Source organism: Eleutherodactylus coqui, chromosome 1 (genome assembly GCF_035609145.1).
Source record: "Eleutherodactylus coqui strain aEleCoq1 chromosome 1, aEleCoq1.hap1, whole genome shotgun sequence".
Classification (NCBI taxonomy): domain Eukaryota; kingdom Metazoa; phylum Chordata; class Amphibia; order Anura; family Eleutherodactylidae; genus Eleutherodactylus; species Eleutherodactylus coqui.
Window position 1 is genome coordinate 301,089,460 of NC_089837.1, and position 24,468 is coordinate 301,113,927.

Sequence of the window (24,468 nt, forward strand, 5' to 3'; positions counted from 1 at the left end):
CTCAAACAACTTACCCACAATGTTTCTATCAAAAAGCAGGGAGGCACCAAATGCCAGGAGATGGCCAGTGAACGCAGAATGCTGATGCAGAAAAATATGTACTGGGGATCTTGGCTATTCATATAAGGAAAGTCCATAATATCAAAGCAGACTACCTAAGCCACAAGAGTCTGCATCCTGAAGAATAGAGCTTCAATTCAGATAACAAGGAGGATGTGGGAGCCAGTCCTGCATATCATGATGACAGAGCAAAGTGCCAAAGTCAAACTTCTGATCCCTGTACCACTCTCATATGTTCAGGCAGTAGGTGGTCTCTCTGTTAGCTGGAGAATAAAACTAGTATATAAGTACCTTCCTCTCCTTCTCTTCAAATATTGAGGAAGGTGCTAGAAGAATAAGCCAAAAGTGATTGGCATTTTCCTATCCTGGCCCCATCGGACATGGTTCTCATGTCATGGATGCTATCAAGGGCAACTATTGGAGTTTTACATTTACAGTGGATCTATTTTCCCAGAGGGGGACTCATCCTCCACATCCTCATACACTGCATCTCACAGCCTGGAAGATGGATGCAAAAATCTGGGAAGTAGGTTTTCTAACTTGCACTCTTGATGTCCAAAGAGTCTTACTGTATATCCATAAGACGCAGAGGCACTGTTACTACAACACCAATGTCCCATTAAAGTACAAAAGGTCAGCAAAGGCATCCTCACAAGGTGGATTAGAGGGCCTATTAAAAATGTTCTGACCTCTCGGAGCTACCTTCCCCTATGAATATCAGAGTACATTTTACAGCTACATTCTGGGCTGAAGTTGGACATGTATAGTTAGGCCAATCCTGCCAAGCAACCTCATAGTCGCCTTCATCCATACTGCAGACTAGATCAACTCTCAACAGAGGGCTCAAATTTTGGCAACAGAGTTCAAGAAACAGTATCAACTATCACATCCATATAAGGAGTTTTATTGCTTTGCAAATCCTATTTGTGCTTGTGCTGCCGTAAGACAATCAAGAAAGTGTAAATTTACCGAAATCTCCATTTATTGGGTGTCCATAGGCAGCACAAGTCTTCCAAACTATGTTATAATTTAATATTGCTTTATTATGATACAGTAATTCTAAGTCCTCTAAGTCCTAGCTTTATAGGATGGGCTAATTGATTAATTAGTTAATTACTGCTTATTAACCTGTTTCTGTCTGGTTGCACATTGGTGACTTAACCGTTTACTGCTCGTGCTGCCTATGGGCTCTAGGAAATAGAAATTTCAGTAAACAAATTTACACTATTCTCTTTTCTTTTTCCTGGAATTTTTCTAGTAAACTAATATTGTGGTCTTTAGTATAGCAGTATAGATGGTCCACTAGTACACTTGCAAGTTATATTTTCCGATATGTCTGTACATACCTCATGTTTAGCCAGACTATCAAATAGACAGTTATTGTTTAGATGGGTGGTTCTTTTACACGGCATGATTGTTGGGCACTTAAGTGATGATTGCTCAGAGAATGGAGGTGGAGTGCTGTGGAAAATCTATTTTGAATCCCTGGGAAAAGAAAGGGAGTACTGTTGTGAATTACTTGGGAATGGGGCTGGAGCCCCTTCTGACATGAGAGCATTTTTGGTTAGTATGGATCTGGCTTCTGGGACGCCCGCTGTTTGCTGGAACAAAGGGGCAGCTGAAATTGGAGATGCAATCAGAGCAGTGTAAAGACTCATATGTTTTATAGGGATCTGTACACTGCTCTGCCCACATCACCGAGTAGAGCTGAGCAAAGCTGATTGCAGTCGAAGGGGCACAGTGTTCTGCTGAGCACTGGATGTTCATTAGTCGAGGCATGTAGTCTTTTACTGAAGTATCATAAAGATTTTTTTATTGGGGGAAATTGTGTTTTGGAATAGGGGTGCATTATTTTGCCATCAGTAAAACTCTGGGAGAAGGTTGGATTGTAAGTCGTGCATTATAATGTAAACTAATACATCTAATATAAACTCTACTTTTCAGATTCTAAGCTTGGGCCTGAAGTTTTTAGGTTTGATACTGGGGCTGAAGCTACATCAAGCAGGCTGAGTGAACGATATTACTTGTTGCGTCCAGAAGTAGTAGAGAGTTACCTGTACTTGTGGAGATTGACGCATAACCCCAAGTATAGAGAATGGGGCTGGGAGATCGTACAGGTATGAAAAGATGACAACACTTACATTTCATTGTAAAATATAAGTAAAAGTATTGTCAACTAAAGAATGCACTAAAGGGGTTGTCCACCTGTACACTTTGGTCATCAATAGTTGACTGACGGGTCCAATGTTTGGGACCACAGCCCATCAGCTGTTCTGTGGGTGGCTGTCAATGTGTACAGAGCAGGAAGCAGATAGCTTTGCACAAATTTAATTCAATTGAAACAATGCCTGTATTTCCAAGCCAGGCCACTGTAATATGTACGGAGCTATCTGCTCCTTCTCCATACACACTGACAACTGCTGGAAGAACAGTTGATGGGCTTGGGTCCCAAGTGGTAGGACCCCATTGATCAACTACTGATCACCTATCCTGAGGTTAGGTCATCAGTAGTGTAGAGGTGGGCAACCCGTTTTAAGTTTTGCATAAAATTGTTAGTTTCCAATGAAATGAGAATTTCTAATACAGACATGCAAAATATAGACATAAAATACAATATATAATCTGTATTATATTGTCAGAGTAACATCAGCTAAATGCAAAAGCACAGGCCTTCATCTTACCCCTAACATTTTTGATGCCTTTTAAATGTCATTCTATTCAAAGACCACTCATTTAAATTCCATATGTGAAAAACTATTTCCAAGTTTCCGTTAGAAGACAAGGTATAGGATACCGTACAGCAGGTTAGTAATCAGCAATGGAAAGGGTTCTTTATGCTGGGGGTGGACAAAAATATGGTAATACCATCCAAAATGCATGAAATTTTAATCAGCAACACTGAGCTATCCTTTTGACCCCTGTTTGGCTGAGAGCTTTCCCACCAAATTTGTGTTTACTTCACCTCTTGCCCTGCTCTGGGTGGTGTTGGGAGCCAGTTGGTAACAGCAGCCAAATGGCTTAAACCCCTGACCAATTAAAGGGGTTGTCCCGCGCCGAAACGGGTTTTTTTTTTTTTCAATAGCCCCCCCGTTCGGCACGAGACAAACCCGATGCATGTGTTGAAAAAAAAAAACGATTAGTACTTACCCAAATCCCCGCGCTCCGGTGACTTCTTACTTACCTTGCGAAGATGGCCGCCGGGATCTTCACCCTCGGTGGACCGCAGGTCTTCTGTGCGGTCCATTGCCGATTCCAGCCTCCTGATTGGCTGGAATCGGCACACGTGACGGGGCAGAGGTACGAGGAGCAGCTCTCCAGCACGAGCAGCCCCATTCAACACGGAGAAGACCGGACTGCGCAAGCGCGTCTAATCGGGCAATTAGACGCTGAAAATTAGACAGCACCATGGAGACGAGGACGCTAGCAATGGAGCAGGTAAGTGAATAACTTCTGTATGGCTCATAATTAATGCACAATGTACATTACAAAGTGCATTAATATGGCCATACAGAAGTGTATACCCCAACTTTGTTTCGCGGGACAACCCCTTTAAACCTTGTTGCTCAGGCAGATGTTCACTTCTGCCCGGCAGCATCTGTGTCATACTATCTCCAGTTAAGATCAGGTCTACATGTCTTATTGAAATATGATTTATAATCCCATGTAACTTAAAGGGGTCTGTCATAAAAAAATTATATACTTACCTATTCCTCCCCCGTTAGTCTACTTACCAGATCTTCACCTCACCTATCTTCTACTTTCTCCTGCAGTCCAGGGGGGTCACCTCACCTCCAGCTGGCTGATTCTTCTGCTTCCTGTGAGGTTACGTACATTGGCTGTCAGTCTTCTTCCTGCCAGCCAATGTACATTACGTCACACTTCACAGGCTAGCAAGGGGAGTGCCAATCTACTTCAAAGGCTGCTCATGCACGCTTTCTCTGAAATAGATTAGAATTCCTTCTTAGGCAGTGAACGCTACAGCACAGGGATGTGACCTTCACAGACAATGCCAGCTTCATAACAAGCCAGCCAACATGCGGTGAGCTGACCACAGGGCACTGTAGAAGCTCAGCCAGGTGAAGATATGGTAAGGAGACTGATGGAGAAGAAAAAGGTGAGTATAGATTTTTTTTTAATGACAAAACCCCTTTAAGCTATGCATTTTGTACGGTGTTTCAATATTTTTGTCCATCCCTGTACTTAATTGAAGAATTATTATAGTTACAGAGGATTTGGTAAAGCAAGTGACTTAAGCTAACCATTAACTTCAGAGAGCTGTCAGCTGAACAGTTATTCCTCCCAACCCCCCACAAACACATGCTCACACAGCCAAACATGCTTATTCTCTCAATACTGGCAGATACTTCTGGCAGCGACTTCTCTCCTTGAAAACTATAGATTGAGCCTGTTGAAATTCAAATGCTTATCCTTTCATTCTCCTGATATCAGTCGCTGGAGGAGAGCTGGAATACCACCAAGCACATCAGATGGTTGGTCAATGTTACTCAAATTGGCAGGTTAGGCTGATGTTAATCTAATTCTTTTGGCCACCCAAATAAGATAAATTCTGGAATATTTCTTTAAAATATAAATGCAGTAAGCTCATTTATCCATTACAGTTATTCTGTTACCATACTTACACTAAGGCCTTATGTCCACTAGAAAAATACAATCCGCACAGATTTCTGCAAGATTCCACGCGGATTTGCTTTAAGCCTGGGTTCACACAGGGCGGATTTGCCGCGGTTTTGCCACAGCAGATCCGCCCGCGGCAAAACCGCCCGCGGCCGCTAATCTCTGGATTAGCCAGCCATGTGGATGAGATTTCTCAGAAATCTCGTCCACACGAGACGGCTAATCCGCTGCGGTAAATCCGGTTGAAACCGCGGCTGCGGCCGCCGCAGCCGTGGTTTCCAAAGATTGAGCAGGTCTGTTTACCTTTCCTTTTTTGTTTATTTACGTCGCGGCCCCGCTCTCCTCTATGGGAGCGCCGGCCGCAACGGAAAAGCATGCGGCCGAGCCTCTTCAAAGCCGCCGCAGCTTAAACCGCGGCGGTTCTCTCGGCAGAAATCTCGCGGTTTTTGCTGCGGCCAAACCGCGAGATTTCCGACGGGAATCCGCCCTGTGTGAACCCACCCTAAATGGTATTTTTTTTCGATGCGGATATCCGCACCTATTGATAGCAATGTGGCCGATCTGCGCGGAATCCGCACTTAGGCCTCATGTCCACGGGGAAAATCAGGCCCGCTACGGATTCTCCATGTAGAAACAGCCTGCACCCGACATTCAGGGGGCCCGTACAGCGTCCCACGATGAGATCGCGGGACGCTGTGCGGTTGGTAGGCAGCCGGGGACCTCCATCATACACCATGTCCGGCCACGTCCGGCCACCTGCATAGACACACAGAACACGTCGCTGTTCACACCGACAGAACAACATGCATGAATGCAAACACAAGGGTACTGGGAGATTTATGTGCAGTAGACCAGTGGTGATTGGCTGACTGGAGCAATACACACCCAGCCAGCTCAAACATACCATACTACAGGTCCCAGCAGCACAACCTAACATATGCTATGTGAACATGGCCTTACTAAAGTTGACCACAGACTTTAGATAACTTAGCCCAACAACTTATGTCTTGCCTTTGTAAATTTGCAAGCCCAAACTTTCTAAACATGAATGTGCAGCATCCGAGGAGCGGGCCCACAGCTGAGGAGACAGCGGGGTAGAGTTTGGGCCTTGTCACGGGGCTCTACCATCTTCCACCCTGAGGGTAGCACGGGACCCATCCAAGTTGACACTGGGTGGAACTTTAAGGGGGGTAACCCAATACATGGTTTACCTTACACAGTCTTGTCACGGGTGATGCCACCGTTCCTTCCTCCACGGTGAATCCAGATGATGAAATGAGTGGTCTACACACACAGGGAACTTTTAGGAGCAAAGCCGGGAATGGTCGGCAGTGCTCCTTTACCCGAGAACTATTTACAGTCCAACAGTAGAAATACACACGCCAGCAGGGAATGGTGCATGAACACAAAGTGGTGTGACAGGGAAGAATTCACAGGACACCAGAAGAATCCACAGCCTTGAGCCTCATGTCCACGGGCCCGTACAGTTTCCCTGTGCAGAATCCTGCAGCATATTCCACTCAACCCGCAAACATGAGGCCAAAAAATACATTTTACTTACCTGTCTGGACGCAGTATGGGTCTACTCCGTCGTGGCCAGATCTTCTTTCTTCTGCATGGCGGATGTGCTCAGGACGCCGGCAACATGCCGCGCGCTTGCGCTGTGCCTGCTTTTATTTTTTTTAAACTCCTGCTTTCCCGCACTCCGCGGCATGTCCGCAGTGTCAGCTGCGGATGTACCGCGGATCCAGACGGCTTCCATTGACTTTAATGGAAGCCTGCAGAAGCCGTCCATGCGGGAAAACTGCATAAAATTGAGCATGCTGCGTTTTTTCCCACGCGTGTGATCCAGACTCCGGGAAAAAATGTGACATCTGCAGGTATTTAAATACCTGCGGATGCCCAATGATAGTCTATGGGCATATTGAACTGCGGACCATCTGTGTGGGAGAACCACGTGGGTTCCGCAATTCAATTATGCCCATGGACATGAGGCCTTAGGTTTTTGGGGGGGTTCTGTTCCCAGTAACTCTCTCTTATTACAACTCTCTACCAGTCAACACATTTGGAAGAAGAAAGCACTCAGCCTGCATGGCGGTTCCTCTCCTTCACACAGTGTTTTCAGGTGCAGCAGTCCCAGGGTAGGATACCTCTCGGCCTCTTCCATTTCGGACCACACAGAACTGATGGTGTCTGTGTGGCTCACTTGCAGCTCCGCAAACGCTCCTCTCCCTTGCAAGCTCAGAACAGAAGACACACTCACACACCTTGCAATCACATATAAGAAGCACAATCACAAGACAAAGAACAAGACACATTTTCCAGACATCTCACATACCAGACAGTTAACCCATTCAGTGCTGCAGTTATGCAATACACATCATGTTCTCTCAACATAAAAGACACTGACAACACATAGGCACGAGACAAATGCATGCATGTATTATGGATGGGCCACTACACATGTTTATGTCAGAAGAAACAGAAGAATAACCAACATATCTGATCCTTCTTTCCTCCTACAGAGGACATAAAGAGACCACTGAATAGGCACCAAAGACAGGAGATTATTAACAGATCAAATCAGTGGAATCCAACAAAAAAATCTGCTTACGATTACAGAATTCTTATTAACCCTATGGTTGGTGAGGCTTCATCCTGTCCTTAGACCTTTCCACAATGCTGGATCAGACCTTCCCCTATTATATAAGTAAAGGCTAGGACTGGTTAATAGTGCTGGAAAATCTTATTGTGCAATTCTAAAAGCTTTTGATTGTCAGATTCGTTCTGTACCTCCATGGCCAATTTCTCACCCCAAGCACTGAATGGCTGACTCACTAGAAGAAATAAAAAGCTGTCACTTGCTCCAGTAATTTCACTGAGGTACATACATAACGTTATGCTGTGTTATTATAAAAACTTTAGGCTTTTAAAGGTATTTTCTCATCATGGAATATATGATTTATTGTTCTGTATTACCCAGGCCTTGGACACCTACTGCAGAATTGAAAGTGGATTTTCAGGCATTAGAGATGTGTATACGACAAATCCCAACCATGATAATGTTCAACAAAGTTTTTTCATGTCAGAAACATTAAAGTGAGTAGAATATGTTAACTCAGTTTTACTAAACGGTAAATGTTTTTTCACTGTTTTTATATTTACATTAACTATTCAAGAGATTCTCATATAATGTCCTTGCTATGTGATATGGATATTGCACGTATTTGTACCAGGCTTATTGTTTTTCTACGCTTTTTAATTTCTCTATTTTTTGCTTTCCCCTATGGTTAATAAATGTCCGTAAATAAAAACTGATTGAACATAAAATTTAAGGTCATTATGCTTTAAGAGAGCTTTAGTTATTTGATATTGAATTACTGGTTTAAAGAGCAAGACTTGGACTTGATCATTCTATGGACTTGCACTCAGGCTTCAGTAGATTCTTTCTGTCCCTTCAAAAATTGACAGTGGAGTATATTGGTTTCTGATTCTACTCTCAGCTACCAAGAAGCGGACAAGACTATTTGGTGTGTTAGTTGTATTGCACATTGGAATTGACCTGGCCTAAGGGTGTTTTACATGCGATGATGCCCGACAGACCGTCCTCTTAACAATCATTTATGTGGTTTTAGGGTGACTACCCACTAGCGTTTTTTTCACTGCGAAATTCGCTGTTTTTTTTTTCTGCAGGGGTCTATGGGACTTGTAATGTTAAAATCGCCAAACGGGGCGTTTTTTTGCCCGATTTGCGCGTGCGCATGCGTCTGGCGATTTTTTTAAACCATTGCTTTGCAATGGTATCGGACACATGAGCGCTTTTTATGCACTCGTCCGATAAATTATAAAACAGAAATCGCAGATCGCACCTATCTGCGATCTGCGATTCCTGTTCTCTTCTCTATATGCGCTCCATGGGGCCGGCGGCAGCAGCGCCGACCCCATTGAGAACATATAGAAGACAAATCATTCTTCTCTGCCACAGCTGTAACAGCTGTGGCAGAGAAGAACGATGTTTGCCCATTGAATTCAATGGAGTCGGCAATACAGCCATGTAAAAGCACCTTAAGCAACTTTTAAAGATGTATGCTACTTATGCTTTTTTTAGGAGGTGTGGCTTGTCCGGAGGGGGCGTGGCCTCCCTGACCAACAAATTTACGCATCATTACTTCCAGAAACTGAATTATACAGGAAATCTACTCCATCTTGTAGCTGGGGAAGATTTGTTTTTAGACACATGGATGGCTACCTAATGAATGAAGAGAAGGATAGAAATAAAAAAAACTGGTGGTTTGGCGCTACACTCCAAATATAGATGCATATGGAAGATGACATTTTTTCTTTGTTAAATAACATCAATAATCAGCATAAAAAAAACGCGTTTCAGGAAAAAGCCTCTATCAGTTCATAAAATATACAAACTGCAATAAATAATGAAAGGTGAAATTCAAAGTGAAGTGTAAAAAATAGATAAAAGGTTAAAAGGAAAAAATTATATTTAAATATACCACATTCTTAAGGTATAAAAGCATAACAAAATAAGCACAATAAAAAACAAATATGTGTAACAGGTAATGATTACAATAATAAAACTATATAAGAGGTCTATAAAAACTAAATCTATCCAAACTAATATAAGTCCAAATATGGACATAAAATGTGACGTTATTAAGATGACAAAAAAAGCGACAGGGATATGGAAATAAATATAGGATCGCAAGGTAAAACCCACAGATCAAGATAGAGCTAAAACATCACATAACATAAAATTACAGAACAATACGGCTTTAAGGCTTCTTTAAAAAGTACAGGTAAGATCTATGGACTGCACATCAACAGAATGGATAGATGAAGGCATTTGACAAACTGAATCACACTTCATAGATCCGACCTGTATACTAGTACTTTGTAACGGAACCTTAAAACTGTATTGGCCTGTAACTGATGAAGGGACTTTGTGTTATCTAATAAAGGAAAGGTTTCACATTTCATCATCTTCCATATGCATCTATGGAGTGCTGCACCAAACCACCAGATTTCTATCTCTAACCTTCCGTTCACACACGCCCGCTCAGGTGCCACGGTAGGCAGCACCTCTACTACTTTCATCACAGTCTGAACCTCTGCAGCCTTTGCCTCCTCTTTGGTCCAATCACAATTATATTGGTTTTGCTCCACCCCTTGACTCTAGCTACACATTTCATAATGAATGAACAGACATGCACCTTGCATCTTGCAACTGCAGTCATCATATTAAGACCAGTATATGTAATACTGATCCTGACCTCATCACCCATCACAATGATGGGGTGTGCTAAAACATGCTGTTGGCTGTAGGAACGAAAATGCTGAAACATGCTGCAGCCGAAAACCAAAGTAAAATCACGTCCATGTGTGAGAGCGGCCTTAGTGTGTAAGCTGGTCTATGTCCGGTGCCTTTAAGGAACTGTTGATACCTTAAATGTAGACATTTTTATCGACCAGACAAATCTGAATTAATGGGAAATGCAATAGATGATTTGTACGGAATTCGGTTAAGCTAAGCACTATTAATTACAAATTACAAACTTTAAGCCAACTAGATACTCAGCTATATGTTACCTTTTATGTGTTGTAGACATCAGCACTGGATTTCCATTAATTAATTCAGATCTATTCTCATTTTACTAATAAGGTGGCACTTATGCAATAAGTTTATCTTGAAAAGTAAAGACTTTGTGCTTCTTGCCTGCCAAATGCAATAAAGCTGGAAATTCCCTGAATTACCGCTTATGAATCTGTTTGCATAAACAGTCTTAATTCTATAAGTACTGAACCAGGACAGATGAAATTAATATTGCCCTCAGTGCAACTAGGTTATGAAAGATAAACTATGTGAGGGGTAACTTTTAACCCCTTAAGGACCGATGTGTTTTGCTCCTAAAGGACCAGACACTCCTTAGGGATTGTCCTTATGTGCTGGTTTAACTGCCATATTTTTTAATTCTTTAGCTACCAAAATAATTTTTACTGCATTTTGTTGCCATGACATATAGGGATATTTTTTCCTATCTTTTTTCACTGACTTTTCCCCCATTTTTTAGTTTTAATGGGGGTAAAAAGCTATAATTTCTTTTTTTTAATTTATTGTTTATTTTTAAAATTAGCATATTAATGCTAAAATAAAGTACAGGAATGGGTTCCTCATTTTGTTTCTGTCATTACGATATATAATCTGCATAGTCTTGGATTACAGGGCTCATATGTAAACGGTTTTGGTTGGCGTCGGTGGCGGGTTATTTTATTTTTTATATATATTTTTTTTTGTTTCATTCTGTATTTTTTTACTTATTTTTGTAACTATTTTTTTTACTATGTCCCCCATAACGTCATGTAAGACCCCTGGGTGGGTCATTCACATTGTTTTTTTGTTTTACTACACAAAATTATCCTCTGTAACTGGGGCATGCATAGGAGCATACCTGCTCCTGCTACATCGGCCAGGATTTAAGCCCAGCACCAAAAGCTGTAAATTTACTGTGCTTGGTCCTTAAGGTGTATTCCCATCCCTGGAACCCCCTTCCAATGTGCTGCAAATATAAAAATAAAGCACTTAACTATTACATTTTAGTTTAAAAATGCTCCTTTTTCTTGAAAAGCTATAGTGTTCTTTCAAGTTGTTTACTGCTTATTACTAGGGCAACCGGCTACCACTGCAATGGGGTTGATATGGGTGGTGCGTGCACATCTATAACTTCCCATGCGATGCTATGATGGGTGGCTGGGATTTCCAGAGCGCATGCACACTAGCTTCCAGCCCAGCCACCAATTACTGCTTTGCTCTGTTTTTTTCCATAGAAGGCCTTTTGGGCAATGCCAAAAAGTCCTCATATTTACAGCTCATTAGAATGGGGTTCCCAAGATGAGAATACCCCTTTAAAGTGAACCTGTCACCTGCCTAAAGCACTATAAATTAGCTTATGGTATTGTTATGCGCGGTGACAGAGAGCCAGGTGCTGATTGTTTTATACTCACCTTCCAGGTTCCTGTGGTGCATGCCTCTGAAATTCGCACACTGAGAGAGTATGAACATGGAACTTTGAAAGGAGTCTGATTTTTGTCCGGCATGCACCAAATGAACCAGGAAGCAGGTAAATAAAAAAAAATACAGCACCTAGCTCCCTGTCACCTCGCCTAACAGCATCATAAGTTACGTTATGGTGCTTTAGGCAGGTTCCCTTTAAGCGCAAAATTATTTCTAATAGGGCACCTAACTGTGATGTATGCAAGACATGAAATAGGTATGTTTTGCTTTGTCCTTTTTAATTAGTTTGCCCTGCTCAAATCTATACATAATACATAGGGCTCCTTCACACAAGCATATGCGTTTTAACAGTCGCCATTGAATGAAGAAATGACGCAATCAATTCCCTAGCTTAATTAGCGATTTCTCATCCATTCACATGGCTGGGTGTGACGTATTAGCGAAAAAATACGCCACAGCCAGGAAATCTCTCGGTCGTCATAAATCCTCAGAATGACTTCAAATATCTAAATAGAGGCACCTGCAAGATTTTCCCTGCATTGAAAACTGCTAAACTGCCTCCCCCTCCTTATTTTTGCAGCTCCCATAGCAGTCTATGGGAGCTGCTGGCGTATTCCGGCCACAAGATAGAACCAGAACTATCTTTTCTGGACGCACATAAAAGCTCCCGCCGGAATCGGCATTGCATGTGCTATTTTTCCCTGATGGATGATTATTTGTGGGGTAAAATCGTCCATGTGAATGAATACATTGGAATCCAATGCCTCAGATGGTCCCGATTTTCGGCCAGTGTGAAAACGCGGCTGGATAGCTGCGTAAAAACGCTCGTGTGAATAAAGCCATTGAGTGCATAATACAAAAAGTATGTAGTTCCCAATTTTCTATTAGAGTTTTGTTTATAATTTAATCCATACAATGCTTATTATATTTGCATGTACCATATAGATTTAGACTGTATGAAAAAGGGGTTTTACAGAAATACTCATCGATGACTTATCCTTGGAATTGGCCATCAATGTGTGCAACCCTTGGAACGCTCACCTATTACCAGAACAAAATGAAGGGGCTGAACTGCAATGCCAGGCACAGCAGTGTGTACTGATATGCCACTGATATGTCTGGAACAACAGTGAAGTGGCCATTGCATTTGATGCCACAGTATTTAAGCAATATCATTAGGACTCTGAATTGGCATTTCACAAATTCAGATTGGCAATAAATATGTTTTGAAAATGAATTGCATGAGAAGCACCTATGTCAATGAATGATAAAGGGGTTGACAAAGATGAAAAAAGAGGAGTCTCTGTTATCAGAAACAGCACTACTTCGGACCAAGGCCAAGTGTGGTATTGCAGTTCCCTCTGACTTAACAGAGGATGAAGTATAATACTAAAGAGAGTCCATGGACAAGATAGTGGTGCTCTTTCTGGAAAAAATCTCATCCTTCTTTACTCATTCTAGGAGTGATTTGTACGAAGATATACATTTACTACACTTTATAACAATATGACTAATGCATTATATCTTTGTGTGTTCTATAGATACCTCTACCTACTGTTTTCAGAAGATGACCTGTTATCATTAGAAGACTGGGTTTTTAATACTGAAGCACATCCATTGCCAATAAATAAACTGAACCCCATTTGAAGCACAAGAAACCAATACATATCTATTCAGTGTTTTTATCTGAAATGTAAATTTTCATACAAAAGAAATTCTATTTTGTGAGCTAATTTGAGATATCAAGAGTTACTTCAATTACAATGTCAGAACCTGTTCCTTGTTACACTTTAGCACTAAAAGAAATGGTGGCCTTTTGCAGTAGTTTCTGCTCTTTTTTATTTATGTTCTTATTATTGTTCTAAGCAGAGAATTATGGTGTAGAAAATATCTAAAGGTTTGGGGAGAAAATCTCTAGAATGCTCTTACAAGTGCGATGTGCCAATTAAGATATATGCTCTGCTTAGAAAACTTTGTAACATTACTGAAATGTTGGTCATGTTAAGAAAGTACAGTAGCTATACCTTGCAGTTTTCATACTTTTAAACTTCTACAACAATTTCCTAATATAATCATACATCAGGAATGTAGAACAATAGCAGCAATGGTAATTATACTAACCATACAGAAAAGATCTTCAAATGAACCTAAAGCAGGCCCTAGACCTGAGATTTAAATTGGGAAACATGACCTACAGTGTGGGCACTATATATTCAGACTATTCTAATATAGCCTGTGCTGTCTGTAGGCACAACATAAAAGATGAGAAAATCATGAGTTCAGTGTGACCATCTGTGATAGAAGCTCTACATAAAAAACAAAAATTCGGGTGGTTTCACACCTGCACCTGGGGTTCTGTTTTCCTGCTCCATTCCAAGAGCAAGAAAGGAGAATCCCCATGGCCGTATAGCGCTTACTCAGGACAGAATCAAACCGCGCCGAACATACTCCATTGACTATAATGGGGTCCATTTGGTTTCTGCTCAGCTGCCCGGCTTTTTCTTCCAGTAGTTTGAGCCATAATCACGAGGTAACCTCCAATCAGAGGTTCCAACGCAGATGTGAAACCACCCTTAATCCCCTTTTTTTACATTTGGAATTACACATACATTGAGAGATCCTTATGCTTATGTCTGTATTAGAGATGAGTGAGCATACTCGATAAGGCAAACTACTCGAGCAAGTAGTGCCTTATTTGAGTACCTGCCCGCTCGTCTCTAAAGATTCGGCTGCCGGCGCGGGGACAGGTGAGTTGCGGCAATGAGCTGCGGCGGGGAGCAGGGGGGAGCGGGGGGGGGGGAGAGAGGGAGAGAGAGCTCCCCTCTGTTCCTCCCCACTCTCCCCGCCCCCTGCCGGCACCCAAATCTTTAGAGAAGAGCGGGCAGGTACTCGAATAAGGCACTACTCGCTCGAGTAGTTTGCCTTATTGAGTATGCTCGCTCATCTCTAGTCTGCATGTAACTGAACTGGACTACAAGGATGCAGATATAATTCACAATTTTAAAGGAAACTTGTCCTTGAATTCAGTCAGTTTACTCATTCTGCTAAAAAAAACTATAATAGAGAAGATGCAGTCACCAGGATTGTGTTCATGCTGTGCAGAGTCACTGAGACATCACTCCTATCTAGTCCATTGATTGCATCTCCCTGGGTGTGATTTCAGCCTATGGCCCTTGTAGTTGAGTCGTGTGTGACTTTGGTGGTGGATTTTATTTTAGTTTGTTCGATGCTCATATGTCCCAGGATTTTTATGCTTTAATAAAAGTTATGTTTAAGATATTATTTTCCCTAAGAAATCGGAACAGTGAAACTATATAGTAAATAACTTATTTCTCTGCCTCGGTAAATACATAGAATAAACAACGAGCTAAAAACGAACAATTATCATTCATCATTCGGTCGTTGGCTCAAGTTTAGACTGAACAATTATTGTTCACTTTCACTCGTTTGATTTTTTTTTTTTTATGATAATCGTTCCATGTAAAAGCACCCTTAGCCAATGCTGACTGCACACATGATGTCAATCAAGGACGAATGGGAGTGAAAACAGCTTTGATTCTGTGACTCTGCATAGCCCCAATGCCCCCCGCAGTAACTCCGATATTCAATGTGCCCGCTCACAGAATGTGAAACTTACAGTTTTAACTCTGTTATAGTAGGAATGCTCTTTACAAAGCCTATAGCAGCATGCCGCTGGCTCCAGTTCAAAAATCTGATAACAGTTTCCCTTTAAATCCTAAAATAACTTTCTCCCTTTGGCTAATAGAGGAGAGCCCCTCTCAGATGTCTATATTATATACCTGGGCACGTGCAGGGATTGTCCTAAGGGACACTACCTTTGGCACCTTATTGGTTGTATTAGGAAAGTGCATAAAGAAGAATGACATAATAATATAATGTTATTAATGAAAAGACGAAGTTCACATTTTCAAGCATTGCAGCTTTTAGTATCTCAGTGCTGTATTAACATAGGTGATATGCTGACTTAGATCATGCAAGGACAACTCATAGAAAGAATGCGGACTGCCTTGAGCAACAACCGATATTCTGATACTGGATCCTGCAGAGCAACATTAGCAACTACAGGTTATCATTAGATTAGGAAGCAATTCTAATCATAACATTATATTAAAAATATACAAATTATGTATTTCTGTAAACAGTTGTTTAAAGGGTTTTTCTAAATCCTACTGGCTACGCGGTGTAAAATAGCAAAAAGAGTTGTACCATTCTACCACTCTCCTTTGCGTATGGTGCCAACGCTTCCCCAATCCCTTCTCTTGCTCTTCTTCCTGCTCCAGCGATGACATGTCAACATGTGGCCATTGCGACCAACTACTAGCTGTAGTGGTGACTTATCAAAACCTCTGAGCTCAGTGCTGCAGCCAGTGATTGACATGTCATGTGAAGACGTCATAGCTGGAGCACGAAGAACAGAGTCTAGTGGGGATCAGGGAAGTATCAGCTGTCAGCACCGGAGCATCAGGAGAGCAGTAGGGTGGGGATTACTCCTTTTGTTGTTCTATATTGGTTTTTTTTTTTAAATAACATGGGGTTGGATAACCCCATTAATTGCATCTCTAAAAGTGGAATTCACTTATCTCTTGTTTAAAAGTGATTTTCAAAGTTTAATATATTTCAGCAGCATTGCTGAGGCTCCTTGCACATCACTTATGGGAGATCTGTTTTCTCTTGTGTCTTTTTAAATTAAAAAGCGGATCAAATTTCAGCACAAGGGGAAGGAAAAAACTCTTTCTTCATATTTTATTAGAGAATATTACAAGTCTCCTTTTTGTTGCAATCTGATTCTTCTTTTGATCTGAAAAAGACATGAGGGAGAATGGATCTCCCACAAGTGATGCACGAGGGCCTTCTAGAGTTTCTGGTATAACCACACAGATCGTACAACCCACAACATACACAGCTAAAATAACTTATACTGGACTTTGTAGAAACCAATTCTGGGAAATCTAACTTTTCTTCTTTTTGGTTATTTAGGCCAGTACTCATTACTTTGAATGTTTTTATGTGAAATGTGGCTGGCATTTTAGTTAGTACTGTAGGTCATCCCAGTTCGCCATAGATGTAGTTTTAGCTCTACAAGATGCTAAAGTATAGTTCAATTTGAATGCATAAATGTGTTGCCTCTGTATCTTTTATTCATTAAAAGCCTTTTGATGTTTTAATGGAACATGAGACACACGGCTTCTTTGTTAGCATTAACTTGCCTAACAATGCACAATTGTATACGTGTGCTTCTATACATGATGACCCATGACAGGAGCGTACAATTTGTGCTAAAAGCATAGACAAGAAGTAAAGGGGTAAAAGGTATAGAACTGAAAAACATTTCATACAATGGTTTATTGCCAGTAAAGTATTATCTTGTTTGGATGGCTATAATATATTGGCAGAGAAAAGACAAAGTACTACTGATTAAAAGGGGGTATCAATCCCCCCCAACAAAAACGGTATTTGGGTGAATAATCAGATATAGCTGCTCAGATGCCCGTTGTACAGGTTATTAAACCCATTGCAGGGGTTAACTAGTATAAGAAAGCAATAAGTCAATTATGCATTTTAACTGGAGTTATCCTACACATTCACAGATAATGCGCTTACACTATTGCCTTCTATGGACCGCTATGCTTGCTCAGTAATTGAGTTCTTTTTACTAGAGAGACAGGACAGATCCTATTCAGCTTTATGTCTGGATTAGGAACCATTGTTTTACTAGATGAGAACATGGAGGATAATGGATCCTATTACTTTCTTTTTCAGATTAATATAAAAGAAAACGGATTAGATAGCTGATGCACAAAATGCAAACAATGCATCAAATTTTCTCTCTATCTTTCTATTCAAGTGCACAGCAAAAAGCCGAAAAACTAATTTTAGGAGAGAAGTTATGGTAAAACGGCTCACATGACCAATGCAATCTGCAGAGTTGTATCTAATATAGAAAGCAGATAAATGAAAAACTACTCCCCCACCCCCTCTCCAATGCGCCTAGCCTTACTCTAGATTGGCAGAGGCCATGTGCACTATAAGAATGAAATATGAAAAATGTCCTGTATTCTTCTACTAAGGGCTGATGCACAAGTCAAAAGTTTATACTTAAGCACTGTACAGCAGCATTACGGACCTGTAGGCGCTCCCCGTGCCAATACATGGTACCTCTTTGATACTACATATTGGAATATGCCACAATTATATTTTACAGATTCCAATATATAAAAGCAGAGGCATGTGGAAGTTTACTATGGCCTTATAGCCTGCGATGGGTGTTCTGTTTTGGATCCGTAATACAGCTACAAGCAGGTTTCATGCATTTAATTTTAGTTTCAGAAATGACATTTTAGTTTGTATAAGTGAAATAATGTGCTCTTTTTTAAATGTTGTAGCTAATTTTTTTTTTTAATATAAAAAAAACTTTGCTGCGGTGGCCATGTTAGGGACACACACTTCCCCCCTGTATAGACAGTGCAGCAGGGTATGTATACAGTACGCAGGTGAAATGAATGGGCGTCAATTGAGAGACAAATGTGAAACATTATTACAGTCTCCGGGGGCTGATAAATTAGATCCCACGCTCATGAGAACAGGGAGTAACAAGAGAAATGCAAACAGCATTTAATTATTGTATAGCGTTACTATACTGCCTTATATAGGCTCAAAGCACTACAATAGAGCTGCCATTAAATTGTTCACTTGTTTAAGGGGTTGTCCAGGAATGACATAACATGACTGCTGTCGGTGCAGCCTGTACAAACCCATCCTAGAACAGGAGAACTCATGTGCAAACTGGAGGGGGCAGGCCAAGACGCGTGACCATGGGTGGAGGCTTGGCCAAACGCTGCACTATTCAGAACAGTGTAGCATTAGGCTCTGCCCCGCCACTTTCCCCTTCTGGTCTGCACTTACAGCAATCATTTTATGCCATTTCTGGACAGCCTCTTTAATGATAATTTGATGACTCCGTTCATGATGCCCCATCTTTATACAGCAAAACTAACAAATGACCCACAGAAAACAGTCAATGTCAGTCTATCGTATGAGCTATAGTGTCTAGTGTGAAAACTAGAATTTTTTTATGTGGATAGTCACATGAAGAATTAAATACATAGAACCAAAAATTCAAAAACACATAGGTTTATAATAAAAAACTGAAATATGCCATTTTCTGATGACACTTTCTCTTCAGTGTGAGAATTTTGCCACAATGACTTTGTAGAATTTTCCGAGTTATAAGAACGTATAGTCAAAAATCATGGTCTAAAAAATCTGCATGTGGCCTGACAATATTTTTGCATTACTATTGCATTACTTGTTTCGTTAGCATTATGTTTTTTAAGATAACTTGCTGGAGATCAATATTATTTGTATCCTGCCTTTTCCAGCTCATATAACATAGAATAAGGTCTAACTGATGGCATCGGGGGCGTAGCTAAAGGCTCATGGGTACAAAAGTTTATCTTGGGCCCCCCAACTTCTCTTAACCCCTTAACGCAGAGGTGTAACTTGAAGCTCCTGGGCCCTAATGCAAAACCTGTCACAGGGACTCAAACTATAATGCTTTATTCATAGTACTGGGCTCCTTATATGGAGAAAAGAGGCCTTATGAGCCCCTTAAGGCTCTTGGGCCTGGTTGCAACCACATCGCCTATAGTGTGCCAGTGGATGGCATAAAATTACAGCTTTCTCTATTATAGAATTATATCTTGAGGAATATGCTTACAAATTATTTATTTGTAATTCTCAGTTTAAAAACCCATTTACATGGGCATATATCCTGTCTGTGTATTTCACAGAACATACACAGACCCATTATGGACAATTAGGCTATTCACACAGTTTTCACATAGACCAATGGTCCATGTAAAAAAAAATAAAATCACAGCGCGTCCGATTCTGGTCTATATCATTGACCATAATCAGACATGTGATGTCCACTGCCTGCAGTGATCAGACAGCACACAGACATGTGTCCATGTGCTGTCCAATGTGAGTAGCACCTTAAAATCTTAGGCGCAACTCACATATGCCCATGTGAATGGGCCCTAATTGCCCTTTTTAATTGAACAATATATATATATATATATATATATATATATATATATATATATATATATATATAGGAATTGAAAACCAGCAGGCCATTATCAATAAATGAACTTTTATATGTCCAGCCATATCTGTGGTTTCTATCCTTCTGTAAAGTACATAAAAAACCCTTTTCTAAAGAAAAATATGTATGGAGGTAACACGTACCATGAATATGACCATGTAAATGCTACCTTGGGCAAAGACAGCAAATATCTATTTGGATGTTATATTGAAAATCTTTTCGACTAAACGTTTCATGTTCCACTGAGAACTCAGCTTCATAATTTTCATGTATAACATGACTATCATTTTAAATGTATATTCATTCTATGCAGAATTGAAAATATTTTAATTTCTTGGCAAATGTTATTTATTTCATGACTAAAATGACCATTGTAATGTATTGTGATAAAATAAATTTTATGGAAATGTGGCGTTACTAACTACCAGAGTTCATCTTTATTAATGTTGAGTTTATATGGCACTTCTAACTCAATTCACCAATTGTGGACACTGTATTCTGGCTTTCGCTGTTGAAGGGATGGTGCCCTTAGGTAGTTGGTGCTTAGACTGATTATTAACATGCTTTGAACATTTATTCCTTGCCTGTACAACAAAGTTCTTCGGTCCCTTTAGTGTTTTGTGAAGGTGTTTCATTTGCTACTTGACTTTTGACTTGTTTGATTACTCTTCGACTCATTGATTTTGGCACCATGCTTTAGAAATACTTACCTGCTAGCAGTCAGCTGTTGCTAACAAGGACTACTTCAGGGAACATATCTGGGTATTGTCCTCCCCACCCCACATGAGGCATTTATATACCCCCATGTGGGATGACAAATGAACAGTCCCTTGTAGAGATGAGCGAGCATACTCGCTAAGGACAATTACTTGATCGAGCATTGTCCTTAGCGAGTACCTGCCTGCTCGGAAAAAAAGGTTCAGCTGCTGACGTGGGTGAGAGGTGAGTTGCGGCAGTGAGCAGGGGGGAGCGGGGGGAAGAGAGGGAGAGAGAGATCTCCCCTCCGTTCCTCCCCGCTCTCCTCCGCCTCTCCCTGCCCGCCGCCGGCAGCCGAACCTTTTCTTCCGAGCGGGCAGGTACTCGCTAAGGGCAATGTTGGTTTTGACCTAAACCATTTCTGATAGCAATTCAGTAGTACCATTCTCTGTCCACTGGACTGACTGCAACAATCTATAGTTATAAGGTACCAACCGTAAAAGGACAGTACAGACAAGAGTTATATACTGTGTTATAGCTAGTGCAGGGCATGTTGTAGGGCATTGCTCAGGAATTCAAAGAATAAATAGAAAAGTCATGCACCCCCCTCTACCTCAAATCTTACATTAGGCATAATTTATTGCATTTGTTTAACCCAACAGGTTCCTTTAATGTTGCATTTTGATATATAAAAAGCTGGCCTCAATTATTCCAATATTATAAAATGATAAAAAATAATAAGCAACTTACCAGTATGCATGTTAAAGGGGTTGTCCGCTTTGTACAATCCCTTTTTGTTGGAACTGTCCTTCAATGATAAACTGAGAACAGAATGTGCCAGCTGTTAGCATCAACTATAATATGGAACGTCCAGTAAATGTTCATTCATCTGTAGTGCCTCCACAAGGGCAACTGAGCATCACACAGTTCCTGCTGAAATCTACGGGCTATTCTTCAAAGTGAGAGATACTTGATGTTAACCCCTCTTCAGTCTGGATAATAGATGAAGGTCCTAAGTGGAGTATCCACTTGTATCAACTCAGTATTATTTACAAGATTTTAAAAATGCGTTTTCTAAACCAGACACCTTTCCACTGCCAGCACTCCCATATTACTTACTTGTCTCTGATCAGGATGTACATAGATGTATCTTTTATGGCTGAGGCTCTCATAGGACAGATGGGAATGTATTGAAATAATGCAAAAATGACTTTCTTTATGACCACATCCAATGTAGAAATCCACCACCACCATATTCTTCTTGCTGTTTCATGAGAGGCAAGAATGTTTTGCATGTAACATAACTTGCCTCTAAAGTGTTAAAAATTCCTATTCATGCATTATTATTTACTATGAAGATAATGGTTTTAGCCATTCACTTATTGTTTGCATATCTTCTTATAGCTAGCATAACTGATGCATCACATTAATTACACATGCCCCAAAGTAAGCAGTTCTAGCAGTAATGTGAACTGGGCCTCAGTCCAATAGCTATGAGCTGGCAGTGCCAGGTAACAATTGCTCAGAATAACCAGACCATAATATGTATTATAGGTAATACTTAACCCTGCAAATTACACAGCAGTGTGTGAATCCCTAGTAATTTTTTGTAATATGTCAAGGATTAATATGGTTGCTGTACATGCATGTGCCAACTTTCTATCAGGAAATTACTACTGTGGTCTAAAACTGGACTGATATGGTTTCCTTACAACTAAAAATAATGTAAAACATTTATGGAAATTATTTACCAATTTTAAGTGCATAAAAATAGCAGAAAGACCTGGACTGAACTTTCTAGGCCAGTGAGCAGGGCAGATGTGTAAAGTAATGCTGACAGAGAAGTAAGATAAAATCCACATTATGGATGAAAGTTACATATATAACTTTTAATGAGAACTAATATATAACTAATGAAAACTACAGAAACGTAAGCCTCAATACAGCTGTGTCAATGGAAAAATAAAAATGTGATGACTTGGAATGCGAAAACACAAAAAAATTATTTTAAAAATGTGTTCTTATTGTGTAAAAGTAGTACAACATGAAAACATTTTTACAATTTGGAATTAGCAGAATCGTACTGACCCAGAGAATAAAGTTATCATTTTATTAAACGCCTTTATTTTTTAGAGCTCTTCCAGTACAGGTACCTTGGCATATCCTGAAGACACTTCAGCTGATGACCCTGTGCTTTATCTGGAATAACTCTATCCCTAAGGTAGCACATTCCACTCTATATAGACATAGACTACAGGGTGGTTTGGGAGTTCTGCACATAATGAAATATTACCAGGCAGCCCAGGTGGCCCAGCTGGCCTCCCTTCATTCGACTACTAATGCCCCTCTTTTGCTTACTCTAGATGCCATGGAAATACACCCACTCAGAGTAGATTCACTTTTGTGGACTCCCCCGACCCACAGGCCTACTATATCTAACCCTATTATAAAACACTCCCTTAGGGTCTGGGATTCCATAAAATAATCTGGAAACTTGATCTCCCCTCACCTACCCCTTCTATCACTTACGTGCAACTCCTTATTCCATCTATGACTCCCCTTAAGCTTTTCAGGCCTGGGCAACAGGGGGCATGACAAAAGTACACCATCTACTCTCGCGGGAGGGCATGATTTTGTTCCCCACCCTTCGAAAAAATAAAGATCTGCCGCCCTCTGAAATATTTTGTTACTTACAGCTTAAAAATTGGTTATCCTCCCTCCTAAGAAACAGAAAACGCCCGTACATTATAACTCCATTTGAAACCTTTTGCCTTAAAGGGGTTGTCTGGCGCCGAAACGTTTTTTGTTTTTTTCCCATAGGCCCCCCGTTCGGCGCAGGACAACCCCAAAGGATGTGTTAAAAAAAAAAAATGTATTACTTACCCGATTCCCCGCTCTGCGACGTCTTCCTTCTTCCTTCACCAAGATGGGCGGCGGGATCTTCACCCACGATGCACCGCGGGTCTTCTCCCATGGTGCACCGTGGGCTCTGTGCGGTCCATTGCTGATTCCAGCCTCCTAATTGGCTGGAATCGGCACACGTGACATGGCGGAGCTACGAGGACCAGCTCTCCGGCACGAGCGGCCCCATTCACCAGGAAGAAGACCGCACAGCGCAAGCGCGTCTAAAAAAGCAAGAAGACATCAGAATTAGACGGATCCATGGCGACGGGGACGCTAGCAACGGAGCAGGTAAGTGAATAACTTCTGTATGGCTCATATTTAATGCACGATGTACATTACAAAGTGCATTAATATGGCCATACAGAAATGTATAACCCCACTTGCTGCCGCGAGACAACCCCTTTAAACACCCGCAAGCAAAGGGTCTCATCTCTCAAATCTATTCACACCTTGTCCAGTACCAAACAGAATTATCGTATGCAACAAGATGAGAACAGGACTTGGGTAATACTTTGGACGAGGAAGAGTGGTCTCAGATTTGGAGATCAGCGAACTGTGGAGCCCGTAACACATTAATGTTGGAAACTTCATATAAAATCCTTTTATGTTGGTATTTAGTCCCCACCAGAATTGCACATGCAGTTCCTGGGTAGTCCAAAAACTGCTTCCAGGGCTGTTCCTCCCCTGGAGACATGCTCCACATATGGTGTTCCTGCCCTAGGGTTCAAAGACTCTGGATCAGGACCTATTGCCTAATTTATTCAGTAACCTACCACAACTTGCGCAAAAATCCATGGGAGGCTCTGTTAAATAAAAAGATCACAAACCTATCACCAAACTCCAGAAAATTGATCTCTTTTTTCTTTTTAGCTACAACACAAACTATCGCTCATTCCTGGCGAAAAGCTTCTTCAGACTTTTCTGGAGTAAAGCGCAGAATGAACTAGTACTTGATCAGTGAGAAATTAACATCAATAACAGAGGACAAGCATGATAAATCTCTTAACATCTGGACACCATG

General features: G+C 40.9%; 1 protein-coding gene across 1 annotated transcript in view; it reads left to right on the top strand.

Annotated features, from left to right (window-relative positions):
- LOC136611896 (mannosyl-oligosaccharide 1,2-alpha-mannosidase IA-like) overlaps positions 1–13,366 on the top strand; it is an 82,295-nt gene extending 68,929 nt beyond the window's left edge. Inside the window, exons 10-12 of the mRNA XM_066591867.1 lie at positions 2,005–2,177; positions 7,679–7,794; positions 13,261–13,366. Of these exons, the coding sequence (XP_066447964.1) occupies positions 2,005–2,177; positions 7,679–7,794; positions 13,261–13,366 (395 nt within the window). The remainder of the gene's footprint in view (positions 1–2,004; positions 2,178–7,678; positions 7,795–13,260) is intronic.
- Positions 13,367–24,468: the final 11,102 nt, after the last annotated feature.